Source organism: Dioscorea cayenensis, chromosome 17, assembly GCF_009730915.1.
Source record: "Dioscorea cayenensis subsp. rotundata cultivar TDr96_F1 chromosome 17, TDr96_F1_v2_PseudoChromosome.rev07_lg8_w22 25.fasta, whole genome shotgun sequence".
Lineage (NCBI taxonomy): Eukaryota > Viridiplantae > Streptophyta > Magnoliopsida > Dioscoreales > Dioscoreaceae > Dioscorea > Dioscorea cayenensis.
This window is the reverse complement of record NC_052487.1, coordinates 8,645,767-8,661,285: the sequence shown is the minus strand read 5'-3', so window position 1 is coordinate 8,661,285 and position 15,519 is coordinate 8,645,767. Positions and strand designations below refer to the sequence as shown.

The 15,519-nt window shown below is 34.5% G+C and overlaps 2 protein-coding genes and 1 long non-coding RNA gene across 3 annotated transcripts; all 3 read left to right on the top strand.

Annotated features, from left to right (window-relative positions):
• The first annotated feature begins 3,036 nt into the window (after positions 1–3,036).
• LOC120280333 lies at positions 3,037–3,778 on the top strand. The gene is made up of 3 exons (XR_005542310.1): positions 3,037–3,126; positions 3,493–3,557; positions 3,718–3,778. It is a non-coding gene; the product is annotated as an uncharacterized LOC120280333 (long non-coding RNA).
• A 1,784-nt stretch (positions 3,779–5,562) lies between these two features.
• On the top strand, positions 5,563–6,498 carry LOC120280021. Its single transcript, XM_039286720.1, has 4 exons — positions 5,563–5,590; positions 5,689–5,893; positions 5,977–6,149; positions 6,233–6,498. The coding sequence occupies exons 1-4, from the start codon at positions 5,581–5,583 to the stop codon at positions 6,385–6,387; spliced, it is 543 nt and encodes a 180-aa protein (XP_039142654.1). The 5' UTR covers positions 5,563–5,580; the 3' UTR covers positions 6,388–6,498.
• Positions 6,499–13,705: 7,207 nt separating this feature from the next.
• On the top strand, positions 13,706–14,358 carry LOC120280920 (signaling peptide TAXIMIN 1-like). Its single transcript, XM_039287889.1, has 2 exons — positions 13,706–13,927; positions 14,092–14,358. Exons 1-2 carry the CDS (start codon positions 13,818–13,820, stop codon positions 14,213–14,215), a joined length of 234 nt encoding a protein of 77 aa, XP_039143823.1. The 5' UTR covers positions 13,706–13,817; the 3' UTR covers positions 14,216–14,358.
• The last annotated feature ends 1,161 nt before the right edge of the window (positions 14,359–15,519 follow it).

Sequence of the window (15,519 nt, the reverse complement as noted above, 5' to 3'; positions counted from 1 at the left end):
AATTTCCGTTACTAAAATTTGCAAACGGAAGCTTTTCCGTTACAAATCCGTTGCTGAAGTCTGCAACGGAGTGTTATGTCGTTTGTAATAAATTAGCAACACCTATTTTGCAAACAGAAAAGTTTCGTTTATAATCCATTGCTAATGCAATTTAGCAACGGATTAGAAACAGAAAATGCTGTTTGTAAAATGCAATTCTCTTGTAGTGAGTGCTCTTATTATTTCGCCATATACACATATGCCCATATTCCATACACCTACCCACGTGTCACCCAGTGCAAAGGAGCTTCACATGTTTCACTACTCAGCTAAAGTCCAAAAAAAGCTTCCCACTTAATAGGGTACCAAATTATGGCACGTTTTCATTTTGGGATCCAGACTTTAATTTGAATCAAAATAATTACTCAATTTTAATTTTGTTTCACTGGATGGTTACTAAAGAGATTTTGGCCTATTTTTGATGATTTGATGTTACAAATTTCTATGAACATCTGAAATGAAATTGTCAATTGAGCGGAAAGTGGGTCATGCATATGTTGATAGAGAATTTTCAGCATCTATATCATCAAAACAATAGGTCTGAATCTCTCAGGTAATCACCTTGTAAAACAAAATTGAAGTTGGATAATTATTTTGATTCAAATTATAGTTCTAATCCCATAATGAAAAATGACCATAGTTTGGTTTCTTGCTAAAAAAATTAACCCCCAATAGTGTTTATTCATAACTCCTCTAAGTTCTCTGGATCAAAAACGTGAGAGCTACTAATACACACTTCCTTTCCATGGTCACACTTGAAAGAAAACTAGAAATATTTATTTCCCGGTGACAAGGTATATATAACTTTTAAAAAAAAATTTGGTTAAGATTGTATTTAAAATTTAATTGTTTTAAATTAAATTTCTATAAAAGTTATATTTACTGAAATATAATTATAAATACCAAAAAATATTGTTTTCAAAAAACCAAATATTTTGTCAATATAATACTATATTCATGCCAAAAATTTTTAAAATAAATAAATATTAAAATATATAATTTATTTTTGTTGTTAAAGAATCCCCACGGAGCGTGGGATTCCCGGTGGGGATTTCACGTAGAATGCACATACCACGGGGAGTGGGGCGAGAAAAGATTCCCGCTCCACTCTACCCCATTAAACGGTAAAAGCTTTCCCCCCATTTTCCGTCTCTCAGAGGGATTATTTGGAAAATTTTAGCCCTGTCAGACAAATCCCTGCGGAGAGCGGGGATTCCCCACCTCACATGTATCCGTAATTCTAACCCCATCTGAGTTTTGAGATTATATATTTATATCCAACAATAAGCTAATCCATCTGTCATCAAACCTCAACTCATTTATATTTCATTAACACAACCCATTTTTAGTGTTTTGACTGGTTTTCAACGTATATAATCTGATTAATATCGGATAAACATCATTTAAAATTTTTAAAATTTTTTTTAATAGTGCTATTAATAAATAAAAATATTAAAATATATTATAGTTGGGCTTCAAGTATTTTTAGAAGATTTAGCCCATCTCCACTTTACAATTTCTGAAGGTGAATAAATGTTATTTACTGGCACCATAGTAACATCATAAAGCGTTCAAGAAGTAATATATAATTTTAATTGGATGTTGAATAAAGATGGTTTAAATTAGGGTAGTAATTTATTTGGTTCCTCTGGCGCTGAGCATTTATAACATGGCAACAAAATATTCCAAAATATTGATTGAGGCTTTTAGAAATATATATTAGAGAGCCGTTGATGACTTTGGTTTCCACTTTGAATACGCATTAGGTTAGCCATCATTAAATGCATCTCGTCTATTCAAATCAAATCAACCATTAATAACTGTGGTTTGATTATCATATAGTTTTTTATTAAAATAAAATTTGAAAAAACCATGTGTCAGGTGAGTTACTATCTCAAAAACATACGTGGCCTCCATCTAAATAAACTAAAATTCAAACCTACTCCCCTGTTTAAAGAAAAAATTCTTTAAAAATATTACACAAAAATTAAAAATAATATTAAATTTTTTAAAATTTAACATAAAAATCAATTAAGTTACTAAACGATTTTTTTAAAGCATATATTTTTTTCAGTTATTAATATTACTTTAATTATTTATATAACTTACGAAATTAATAAAAAGTAAAATTAAAAAAATAAATAAATATTGTCTTGATATTTTAAAGCGACAACAATTTTAGAATAAATTTTTCTTCCTAAAAAGACTTGTATTTCAGAATAGAGAGAATATCATTTATCAGAACAGATAATTATAATATACTCTATCCTTTTCTTTATTTTTTTTTACTTATCAATTTACAAAATTTATGAAATATTAAATATTTTTTAAAAATTTATTTTTTATATTTAATATGTCTCTACAACTTCCAATAAAATTATACTACATATTTTTAAAATATATTTTAAATAAAAATAATTTTAAAAAATTAATATAATTTTTAATAAAATTTAGATTACCAGTTAATTTCAATCGATTTTTTTAATCTATGTGAATTAGAAAAAATTGACAAATAAAAATCACAGCTGGGAGTAAATGATAAGTATTGTATATACGATGTTATAAAATTCGAGAAGTATAGATCTGGCCCAATACAAGCCTCATTGTTCACGGACAAAATCAAATTTGCCATAAATGCTGCGATTTAACAAAATTATATGAAAGGATTTTCTTTAATTTAATGATTTCTCAACAATTATTAATATGAGGAAAATTCTAATAATCGCAAGGTTGTCAGACCCGGACCGGCCCGGCCGGTTCAACCGGAAAAACCGGGAACCGGCCATGTGGCCGGTCCGGGCATGACCCATTGAACCGGATGTATGGAGACTCGGTATCAACCCGGTGACCCGGCCGGTTCAACCTTGAACTGGTTGACTCGGCCGGGTCAACCGGGTCATAAAGTTAATGAAATTTAGGGCTTTGAGGCTTTTAACTCAAGCTTCCCCTGGCCCTGGTTTCTTTGTGAAATTTCAAGTTTCAACTCCAGTCCTCCTCCATCGCTCCATCTAGCAGCCCTCTCTTCAGCCAACTCCATCAAACTCCGATGATGCTCCGGTGACTCCACCAACCTTGTGCTTGCTCCTGGTAAGAGATTTATAATCTTGTACCATGCTTTGAGAGATTCATACAGATTATGTTGACAGTTTTGAGAGAGATTTTTTTGAATGATTTGTAATCTTGTGAATAGATGCACGATACATGATGAGGATTATCTATATGTATGGCATGGGAATTACTTATTAGAAAGGTCGTATGATACATTCTTATGTGATTGCATAGAGATTATAAAGCGAGACCCCCGTAAGCGACGGAAGTAATGCGTCACCGTGCAAATATTAAACTTTCTTATGTGATTGCATAGAGATTATAAAGTGGGAAATGTCTTTTGTATATTGATTATTTTTCTATAATTTGGCTTCACCTCACATTTATAAGATATTATCTTTGTAGGTTCTAGAAAGGAGTGAACATCTAAAAAGAGGTTTTTGTTACTCTAATTTTGCTCACGACATATGGTAAGTTGGTAATATTTTTATTTTTCATTGTTCATTTTTGTTTTAAAAATTTATGAGTATATCATGTGCCTAAAAAAAATATTTGAGATTACATATTTCATCACAATAGAGATCACACTATAAATTGACAACATATATTGCTTAAAATTGTTATGTGTAGGATCCAGAGGCCGGCAATACGCAATCTTCTAGTTGTTCAAGTGGCAATGTTCGTTTGAAGACCGATCCTCGCTTGGGGACCATTTCAATGTGTCTAATAATGCACAAGGAAAAAAGATTTTCTCATGCCTTTATTGTGGCTCAAAAATATCAAGGTGGTGGAATTAATAGAATGAAGTATCACCTAGCTTGCATTCGGGGAAATATTGCGGCTTGTAAAAAAAGTTCCGGATGATGTTCGTAAGCAAATGGCGGGGTTTCTTACTTCATCAAAAACAAAATGAGAAAGATTCATTTGATGATGCATATGAAGAAGTTGAAGAAAATGATGTTCAAGAATTTAGTTCTCTAATGAAGTCACAACAAAAGACAACAATAATAGAAAAATCTTTGGGAAAGCGGAAGGCCAAGGATTCCATTGAAAAATTTATGGTTCCAAGGACAACCCCAGAGTCTCAACCAGGAATCAAGAGTGCATTTGCGAACAAACAAGCAATTCGGATAGGCGATATGGCTTTTACACGGTGGTTTTATGATTCATGCATTCCATTTAATGCATTGAAGTCACCTTATTTTTAGGTAGCGTTGGATGCCATTGCTGGGATTGGATGTGGATATAAAGGCCCATCTTATAATGATATGAGGATTCATTTACTAAAGAATTGTAAAAAGGAATGCCAGTTGCTTTGTTGATAACTTTAGAAGCAATTGGGCTAGTTCGGATGTACGATTATGGGCGATGGTTGGAGTGATCAAAGACAAAAGAACTTTGATCAATTTTTTGGTGTATTGTCCTAATGGCATATCTTTCATAAAATCTGTTGATGCATCAGATATGGTTAAGGATGCCACAAATTTGATGAATTTGTTTTCGGAGATTGTGGAATGGGTTGGGCCTTCAAATGTTGTACATTTGGTGACGAGATAATGCTAGTAATTATGTTGTCAGCAGTATGTGATTTAAAAATATTTAGCTTGCTTGCTATTTTATTAGTTATAGATTTTTATATTATTTACTTAACCATGCTTCTTTCTAAACTAGTTTGATATATTTTGTCATCATTGCAGGAAGACTATTGCATGAAAAATATAATCACATTTATTGGTCTCCTTGTGCCGCACATTGCCTAAATTTGATTTTGAGAGATATTGGGAAGATGGATCATATGGTTGCCCTTGCCTCACGGGCTTCTAAGGTAACCATTTTTATGTACAACCATATTTATTTGTTGAGTTGGTTAAGAAAAAGGTTGGGTTGGAAAGAAATTGTGCGCCCGGGAGCAACTCGTTTTGCTACCGTTTTTATCACTCTAAAAAGCATTTATGATCACAAACATGATTTGCAAGCTTTGGTAACCGACAAATAATATACTTGTCATAGATTGTCCAAATCCGCCATTGGTAAATTGGTTTGTTCTATTATTTTGGACAACAAATTTTGGGATGATTGCTTGTTGATGGTGAAAATAGCGGCTCCAATAATTAAGCTACTTCGTGTTGTGGATGCCGATGAGAAGCCTTCTCTTGGTTATGTTAATGAGGGGATGTTTAGAATTCGTAAAGGAATCATGTCTATCTTTAGAGACAAGCAAAGGTTGTATAATCCTTACATCAAAATTGTTGATGAAAGATGGGATAAGCATTTTCGGCGCAACATTCATGCAACTGCCTATTTTCTCAACCCCGCTTTTTTATATGATGAAAGCACATTTGTAGAAACTCCAGAGTAATGCAAGGCCTACTTGATTTGTTAGAGCAAAGAAGCATATGTAGCAATAGTGAGAAGGCGATGAAGGAGATCAAAATATATCGAGATCGATTAGGGAGTTTTAGTCCTGAATCCGCTTTGCCGGCATCTAAAAATATGCAACCAGGTTAGTTCCACATTCCAAATTGTATTTGATGTTAAATGTCAATTTAAATTATATCTTGTTATTTACTAATATATTTTAAACTTTCATACATTTTGTAGATGAATGGTGGAAATTATTTGGACATAGTGCGCCTCACTTGCAAAAAGTGGCTATTCGACTCCTTAGTCAAACTGCTTCTTCATCAGGATGTGAACGTAATTGGAGTCTCTTTGAGCGCATTCACACTAAACGAAGGAACAAATTGGAGCATCAAAGGTTAAATGATCTTGTGTATGTGACTTATAACTTACGTTTACGACAAAGGTATTAACATTACATGTTCTCATTTATAATTTTGTTATTTTTAGTTAGATAAATTTATTTCTTATATTTTAAAATATACATAGACATCAACACAAGAAAAGGAGCTATGATCCGGTTGATTATGATTGTATCGATAAGACGGATTTTTGGGTAGCGGAAGATGAATGTCCTCCCGAACTTGATTATGAAGAAATCATGGATGATAATGTTTATGGAGATGATGCTATTCCTATATTTGATGATCGTCATGGTCAAGGTTAACAAAATACAAAAGTTTTAATATTAAATGTATAGTTGATAACAAGCTTTTTAATAAATGGCTTTTATTTTGTTTATTAGATGACATGGATATCCAAGAAGAAGTAAATTTGCAAGATTTTGGTGATGTTGGTGGTGATGTTGGTGGTGATGTTGGTGGCCATGCAAGCTTTGATCAAAGATTTGATGGAAATGATGATATTAATTTGAGTTTTGATCCAAGTTCATGGACCTAACTCATGTTAGTTGTGTTTGTCTATTTGAATACTTGGGTAAATCTTTTGATTATGTATTTGTGACTATTTTGTTATACTTGGTATGTGTTTGTTTTGACTTTTGAGTGTGGAATTAAACTTTATGTCTTTTTGTTGTTAGTTGTATTTGAATACTTTGGTAATTGTTGTTATCTTTGGATTATGTATTTGTGACTTTTTTGTTGTCTTTGAATTTTTGATTGGTATGTGTTTGTTTTTTTGTGAAATTAAACTTTTAAATCATGTAATTGTTATTTTTTTATGATGCTTGTTTTTGAGTATGTATTTTTTTCATTATTTTTGTTAGGTTGATGTGTGCATGTTATATTTTTGATGATGGTTGCTATGAGTGTGTATTTTTTATTTTTTTGTTAGGTTGATGTGTGCATGTTATATTTTGATGATAGTTGCTATGAGTATGTATTTTTTATTTTTTTTGTTAGGTTAATGTGTGCTTGTTATATACTTATATTTTGATGATGGTTGCTTTGAGTGTGTAATTTTGATTATTTTCATATTTTGTTAGGTTGATGTGTGCTTGTTATGAGTATAAAATGAATTTGGATATCAAATATAAGTAGTTTTATATTTTTTTTATATTATAATTATGGTTTTTAATATTATATTTTGATTATTTTCTAATTATTAATTATTATAATATATTTTTTTAATATTTTATTATTGACCCCGGTTCAACCCCGGTTCGACCCGGTCGAACCCATCGACCCCTGACCCCTGGGCTTGGCCGGGTCGATGCCCGGGCCGGGTCTGACAAGCTTGAATAATCGTGCATTAAATTTTTAAAACTGCCCCCCTCCCACGAGAAAGTTTTAGAAAATCGTGGTCAGCCCCTCCCATGAAAGTTTTGAAAAATCATGGTCAAACCAAACCCAATAAAAATAAAGGTATAAGTGATTTTTAATCTATTTTTTGTTTTTTTTTTAAAAAAAAAGTGGATAAACCATAAATATTAATAAAGAAACAAGCTACAAAAAGGCCAGCAATCCTAACAATAAGCCAACAGGGGCAACAAGACACCACAAGCAGTGGGACACAACCACCCACAAAACAAAATATCCACCCACAAAAAAGAGAACAAGACACTATCCTCCACCTACAGCCAACAAGCGACTAGCCCATGCCCTACTCAGAAGCCACGCCTGAAGATGTATCGCCTCCAGCCCTCCCATCACGGGCGCTAAGGGTCTCCGAGCTCTGTCAAATCTCAACAAAAGTCTCCTCTATCTTCTCACGTGCACTCTCCGACACTGAGGAAAACCAGGATAGTAACTGTTAAGTCTGATTACCAATGTTGTCAAACCCGGACCGGCCAGGCCGGTTCGACCGGAAAAACCGGGAACCGGCCATGAAGCCGGTCCGAGTATACCTTTTGGCTCGGCTTTGATATAACCCGGTCAAAAACCGGGTGACCCGGCCGGTTTACTAAAGAATCGGTGATTAACCCGGCCGGGTCTAACGGACACCCGGAATCACAACAGTGAAAAGAAAGTGATGAAGAAGAAAGGAAATAAGGGAGCTACGGTGAGGAAGAAGAAAATGAAACAATGAGGGAACTTCGGTGGTGGGAGGAAGAAGAAAGTATGGAGAGAGAGAGAGAGCCCAATGTTTTTTGTGAGTCCCAATGGAAGTAATATTTTAATTTTAATTTTTTTTGTTTTTTGAGTCCCGATGAAGCGTAAGGTGAGAGGGTTATCATTAGATTTTTTTAAAAAAAATTTATATTTTTTAAAAATCTTATAAAACTAAAATTTTAAATATTAAATTTATATTTCAGATATTTTAAAAATTAAGAAAAATATATAAATTAAAATTTTACATATCATTTTTATTTAATTGTGGTTTTTAATTATTAAAATATAGATTATATTATTTTTATCATTATTAATAATTATTATATATTTTTTAAATATTTTATTATTGACTCCGGTTCAACCCGGTTCGACCCGATTGAACCCATCAACCCCTGACCCCTGAGCTTGACCGGGTCAATACCCGGGCCGGGTCTGACTACCTTGCTGATTACGTTGGCATTATATGACAAGCCAAGTGGTGACATGAAAAAAAAAGATGATGACGTGGCATGTGGTGACTCATCAAAGAAGAGGCGATTAAGATAATGACATGGCATATGGTCATGACATGTGATGAAGATCAAGGAAGAGATTTAATGAAGATCAAAGGTGGAGATTAAGGTTGAAGATTTTATTTAGCAGATATTCCTCTCAATACAACCATGTGATGATAAACTATTTTTGGACAATGCATCAAGACTATAGGATCTCTTCAAGAAAGGCAAGTTTTATTTTAGATATGATTATCTATCCTTGGTAAAATCCGGGACGATAATTCATATCTTTGATAGAGCTCCCTTTTAGAAAGATCTATTTGAAGAGAGAGGAATATTCTATTATTGGCAAGAGTTCAAGATCATGAAGATTATTTGAAGTTATTTGAAGACACAAAGATTTAGTTTGGTGTGAAGCTATTTGAAGACACAAACTAGATAAGGTAAAGACATACCAAGGAGATCATCAAGACCATATTTAGCATTACTATATTGAAGGAAGATTCAAGAGCTATCTATGGGCGGAACTATTCATGGAGACTAGTCATATGAGGAGATTGATTGAAGATTGCATAAGATATGATTAGAGATTTGAAGATCCAAGCATGGATGATTAAAGATCATGCTTAAAGATATTGAAGGCTAAACATGGATGCAGACAAGATCAAGTTTAGTAACAATATTTCCATGAGTCAAACGAAGATCATTTGAAAGACCAAACTTGGGCCAAGTTTGGAAAGGAAGATCGGGAGATCTTCGGTGGCTATCTTTGGTGAGATGGTCACGTGTGCCTTGGTGGGCACGTCCCTCGGGAGAGGGAGACCTTCTGAAGTGATGTGAGGAAGGAAGCAACTGCAGGCAGGAGGAGCTCGGGTCGAGTCAACTGCTACGAGGCGGACTGAAGGAACCTGGAGGTTGAAGGTCGCAGATTCGGGTGCATCTGGCTAGAACTCAGTCATGTTCAATAAGGTGGGCCATGTTGTAACTGGGTGTTGCAACATCTAACTTTGGAAGGTGTCCAAGTTAGGAAGCCGCGGAGAATTCTAAAAGAGGTAACTTTATTAGACGTCGGTGCGTCTATATAAGAGATCCTACTTGAAGATTTAGGACGAGCCAACAAATGAGAGACTCTTTGGTGAGAGTTGAGTGTGTGGTCGTCGGGCAAATTTGAAAGGATATTCTTTGTATTGAGAGAGTGAGTGAGTGTTGTACTCCTTGTTCCTATACCTCTTTTAGTGGATTATTTCTTTGGGCCTGGCCCCCCAGATGTAGGCAAGGTTGTGCCGAACTGGGTTATAAATTTGCTTGTCTCCTTTATCTTGCTTTGATTGTGTGTGAGTGTTTAATCTTTGAGTGAGTTTTTGAGTGAGTTTTTGAGTGAACTTAACACATCACACCCCTACCGGAACCGTCAGTAACAAACGATCAATTTTCAAGATGAACTCATGAGTAGACAAACATTTGGCATTAAAGATGCAATCATTTCTAGCTAGCCAAATATTCCACACAATTGCTTTTACAACTAAGTCCCCCACATCTCTACTGATTGCACGCACCGACGATCTCCAAATACCCCCAAACCTCCTGTAAGGACCCAGGGGGCTCAGGGAGACGCAGAAGGCGCACAAAATACGCCCACACCTGTCTAGCGAATGAACACTGCGAGAAGAGATGGTTCGCCGACTCTATAGCATTGTAGCACATGACACAAGTAGCGGTAGGGATCCCATTACAGCTTCTGTTGGCAAACAACCTCCAGAGTAAGGATCCTATTTTTCCACGCCAACCAGTTATAGATAGTGACTTTCTTCGGACATGGCTTTCACCAGAAGAATCTCACCAAAGGGCATCTCAGCCCACCATCATTCAAGGAGCTATAGAAGGATTTACCAGTGTAAATGCCGTTCCCCGTGAGCTTCCATCTCTTGTTATCAATCGAGGAGTCATCTCTAACCCTGAGCCTGTCACTAACTCTTAACCAATCCCTTTCCGCCATGAAATTTCAAATCACCTATAGTACCATTTGGATCAGTCATCCTCCTGAATTCCTCCAGCCAAATGTACATCGGAGCTCTCCCGGCAAGCCAAGGGTCCTTCCAGAATAGAGTCTGAGTTTCCGAGTAAACCTCATGTCCAACACACCCTCTAAGCATCGGCAGGCAGCTTAACACCCCTTTCCAGAAAAAGGAGATCCTACCCGATTGTCTAGGAAACAGATTCCAACGGGTACTACCATAATTAAAGTGAATGGTGTCGGCGCCACACCAAGAAGAGTTCGTCATATATTTCCATCACCACTTGCCCAACAGCGCCTGATTGAAGTTCGCAATATCCAGAATAGCCCACCCACCTTGATCCCTCGATCGACACAGGTTGTGCCAACCAACCAGTCGCCAACTTGGGTGCTCAATGTCAGGTCCAGACAAAAGGAAATCCCTTTTGATCCTGTTAATCTCCTTGATAACCCAACAAGGTAATCTAAAGAGTGACATCCAATAAGTAGGGATCGCAGATAGAACCGAGTTGACCATCGTCAGACACCCCCTAGGGATAAGTGTCTCACCTTCCAAGTGGAGAGCATCCTCCAAATTTTGGCAATGAGACCCTCCCAATCCTGTTTACTAGGTCTTCTACCGGAAATAGGCAATCCTAGATCTATTTTTTGTTGGTGTTAATAATAGTTCAGTTGACTAAGAATACATTTATATAAAAGCTTTTATATATATATATATATATATATATATATATATATATATATATTAATATAGATCGACTTCAAAATTCTACTCCTACAATGAAAAAATTGATATTTTATTTTTTTTATAGGAGTAGAATTTATTATCACATAATTTTATTATGTAGTAAGTTGAAGTGATTATTATAGAAATTGTGGCATATTTTATTCTTACAGAATAAGTGTTTGGTCAACAAAATAAAAAAAATTATGGAAATTGGGCGATCGAATACTGGACCACCGGTGGGTCGGTGGTCGGCCCAACCACCCGTGGACCACTAGCCCGATGGCCGGACCACCGGTGGCGGATCACCGGAGGCCAGCCGATAGGCCACCGTACCACCGGTGGACTGGTGGGACCGTCGGAGGTTGAATGTACCGCCGGTGGACAGCCGGTGTGTCACCGGAGATCGGTCGGACCGGTGGCCAGTCACTGGAGGTCGGCCGGACCACCGGTGGACCGGTGCCCGGCTGCCGGAAGGCTACCGGACCAGTGGCCAGTGGCCGGCCGGACAGCATCCGGCCACCGGTCCTAGATGCGGGCCCGACTGGTGGCCAGTCGCCGAAGGTTTGCCAGAGAGCTGGTGGACCGATGGTTGGTGGCTGGATCAAAACGGATAGAGAGACTACCTATATTATGCCATAATTTTATACTCTAAAATAAGTATCCAAACAACCATAATTTTAAGAAAATGTTAAATTATACTCCCTCCGTTCCTTTTTTTTATCTGTCATAAACCAATGTTCCTTTTTATCTGTCATTCTTGAATATCAAGAAGCATTTATTATTATTATTTTTCCAAAATTACCCTAACACTCTATTCAATTCCCTTCTTGAGATTTAATATGAGAGAGAAATGTGAAGATATAAATTATGGGTAATTTTGAAAAGATAACTAATTTTTTATTAAATTATGTGAAATAACAAACTTTCTTGATATGTGAGATTTGGTTATTCACGACAGATAAAAAAGAACATATTGAGTACCATATTGTACGGATTATGCCATAATTTCTGGCTATCCAAACATGCCCTTAACTCAAGAGTTGAAAAAATGATTTCATGATTAGTCAATATTTGTTAAATAAAAATAAATAAATAAATTTTCTTTATGGTATGAACGTGTGTAATTATATACACACACTGTTGTTAAATTCAGAATAGGTTAAAATAGCTCGAACTAAGGGTACCTATCTATGGTCTCTATTATTTTAAAAATTTATAATTCCTTCATTTTACTTAGGGGTGGCAATAATCTGTTTGGACCCGCTGGCCCGGTTTTGTCCGGCCCGGAATAAAAAGGGTTTGGACATAAGGTTTGTAAATGCGGGCCGGGTCCGGACATGGCTTGGTTGTCCGAATTTAAATCCGGGGCGGGTCCGGACATAGAAATTCGGATAACCGGGCCCTTTTAACCCCTAAAACTTTAAAAGCCCACAACCTTAGGCCCATTTGTTTTAAGCTCATTCTTCTAAAAACTTTAAACATATATTGTTTTTTCTATTAAGACTTAGATTTTTCTATAATTTGAGTTGAGTTTTGGATTATTGATTTTTTTTTACATTTAATATGAATTAAATTATTTTTGTATAATTTAATATTTGAGCGAACTTAAAAATAGCTTATAGAATTCGGACAAATTTAAACATCCGGACAACCCGGTTTTAAAATAAACCGGGTTTGGACATGACAAGTTTGTCCGGATTTAAAACCGGGCCGGGTCCGGACACAAGTTTTTCTATTTATATTATTTGTTGTCCGGACCCGATTTTGTCCGAACCCGAATTTTTGCCACCCCTAATTTTACTAGATGGAATTTCAGTGAGTTAAAGTTCACAAGAACCACAAAAACAGATCTAAATTTTAAATAAAAAAATAACTTAATACTGAGATTTCTAGATCCCACCCGCAGCTCATATATATGATTATACGTATAATCAAATATATTTTTGAAAAAATAACACTATTTTGTTTTAAAGAATGGCGATAAGCACAACACTCATTGAGGTGTCAAAGGGATATATAAATACATCAGTTACAATATCATGTGAGGTGGGCTAATATGTAAAGTAATTAAGATTTGCTATGTGTATCCAAGACGATATATTAATGATTATAACTTCACAATAATAAATCTTTTGTCATATAATATTAGAAAAATAAAAAATACGGTTTATCTATTAAAAAATAAAATAAATAATTGATGAACATTATTAATATAATATTTTTTAGTATTGCACAACGACACAAGACATTCAACCTTCCATCACTCACCCACTCCTCACAGTCAATCTAATGGTTTAAAAATAAAAATAAAAGATTTGATTCCAAAAACCGGTGGTCCTTTTTGGCGTCCTAAAAGTAAGGGTCAGTTTCGTAATCCCCCAAAAAACGTGTTTTAGCTCCCTTCGCGTTCTCCGCCACTCTCTCTCTCTCTCTATGCCATATATATATACCTATCTATCAATCTATATCTATATAAAACAGTAGAGATAAAACTAAGAATACTATTCTCATTTCTCACGAGCAAAAGAGAGCAAAAAAAAAACCCCAAAAAAAACAAAACAAAACAAAACCAAAAAAAAAAAAAAATGTGCTGCGACGATTGCGAGTGCCGCCCTCTCGGCTGGCTTCTCGGCCTCCCTTTCGCCTTCCTCTCCCTCCTCGTCTCCATCGTCGGCATCGCCATCTGGATCATCGGGTATGTATATGTGTATTTGTGTTTGCTGCTCATCTCTTTTTATTTTCTTTCTTTTAGTTTGAATCAAATCAGATCTAAATCAATCAATTAATTAATCAACCAATTAAGGAATCTAGGGTTTCTTGATTTGAAGAATTGAATTTGGGGTTTGAATTTCTTGATAGATTGCTGTTGTCTTGCATTTGCCCTTGCTGTCTTTGCGTGACGATCTTGGTTGAACTTGCTATTGAGCTCATCAAAGCTCCTTTGCATGTCATGAAGTGGTTCACCTCTCAGATCCCTTGTTGATCTCTTTCTCTCTTTCTCTTCTGGACTTTGCTATAACTCTTGTTTTTATTATTGTAAATTAATTTTTATGTATCTAACTGCATCAGACACCTTGTTCTTGTAATTTCTAATGGTTTAATTTCAGATAAATTATTTATAAGTAATTTTTTAACTATTCACAGCAAGTAAATAAAATTAGTGGGGATTATTGTTTATTGTTTTTATTTTTTATTTTTGGTAATGTGTATGTATGTATTGAAGTTGTAAATATTTATGCTTGTAGAGTTATATCCATTGATGTTTTTCTTTCTTGTGAATTGTTGTCAAGTTGATATTTTTTTTGCATTTATGTAGAGTGTTGAATCAAGTGAATTGTATGGATTAAAAATATTTCAGATTGTAACTTATAAAATGTCATATTTTTCTAGCTGATTTTTTTAATTTTTATAAGATGGATGTATATTATATGTAATGACTATATAAAAGGCTATTTAATCTATTTGAAAATTTTTAAACATGATTTTATAGCAATATATGTTTATTTTTGGGTTTTAGTAAGGGTGTATATGCAAAATAAGAAAATACTTTTATATTTTAATTAAAAGAAATTTTTAGGTATTTCTCCTCACTTCCATTTCCCAAAACTCCAAACAAAACTGTCAAAACATGGTTGCCAATTTGTTTGCTTTTGTTTTTAGTTATTCATCAAACTTTTCTTGTTTGTTGGATATTATTTTCATAAACTCAAAACCTTGTCCTCATTGCAATTAACATGCACAAAAAATAAAAGATATTTAAATATTGATGGTTAGTGCTTACCCTTAGAGCCAAATATTCACATGCAGAACTGACATTGAATGTTTTTGATGTTGTTCTTGCATCCGAATATATATTCACCCCTGAAATAGATTTGGTATTTTATTTCATTTCTTTTTTCAATCAGAAAATGCTCTCATATTTTCTTAAAAAAAATTAATAGTATATATCAATATTTATTTATAAACAAATATATACCACCACTTTATTATTTAGGTTATTTGGTTACCCTATTTTTCTCAATAAATAAATAAATAAATAAATAAATAAATATTATGTATACATAAAATTTAGATAAATTCTCAATAAATAAATATTATGTATACATGAAATTTAGATAAATTTTGTATGTATTTGCATTATTTATTTCATTATAAGGGCTTTTATAAATAGTGAGTGATTTTAAATAAATAAATAATAAATATATATATATATATATATATATATATATAAATGTGGACCCTTAACTATCGAGTTGCAGAGATACGAACCTGCGATCTTGGACTTGG

Coding starts and splice junctions, on each gene's coding strand:
- LOC120280021 (XM_039286720.1), top strand. Junction 5,894..5,976: donor AACTTACGTTTACGACAAAG/GTATTAACATTA, acceptor AAATATACATAG/ACATCAACACAAGAAAAGGA. Junction 6,150..6,232: donor TGATGATCGTCATGGTCAAG/GTTAACAAAATA, acceptor TTTGTTTATTAG/ATGACATGGATATCCAAGAA.
- LOC120280920 (XM_039287889.1), top strand. CDS start 13,818: ATGTGCTGCGACGATTGCGAGTGCCGCCCTCTCGGCTGGCTTCTCGGC. Junction 13,928..14,091: donor ATCGCCATCTGGATCATCGG/GTATGTATATGT, acceptor ATTTCTTGATAG/ATTGCTGTTGTCTTGCATTT.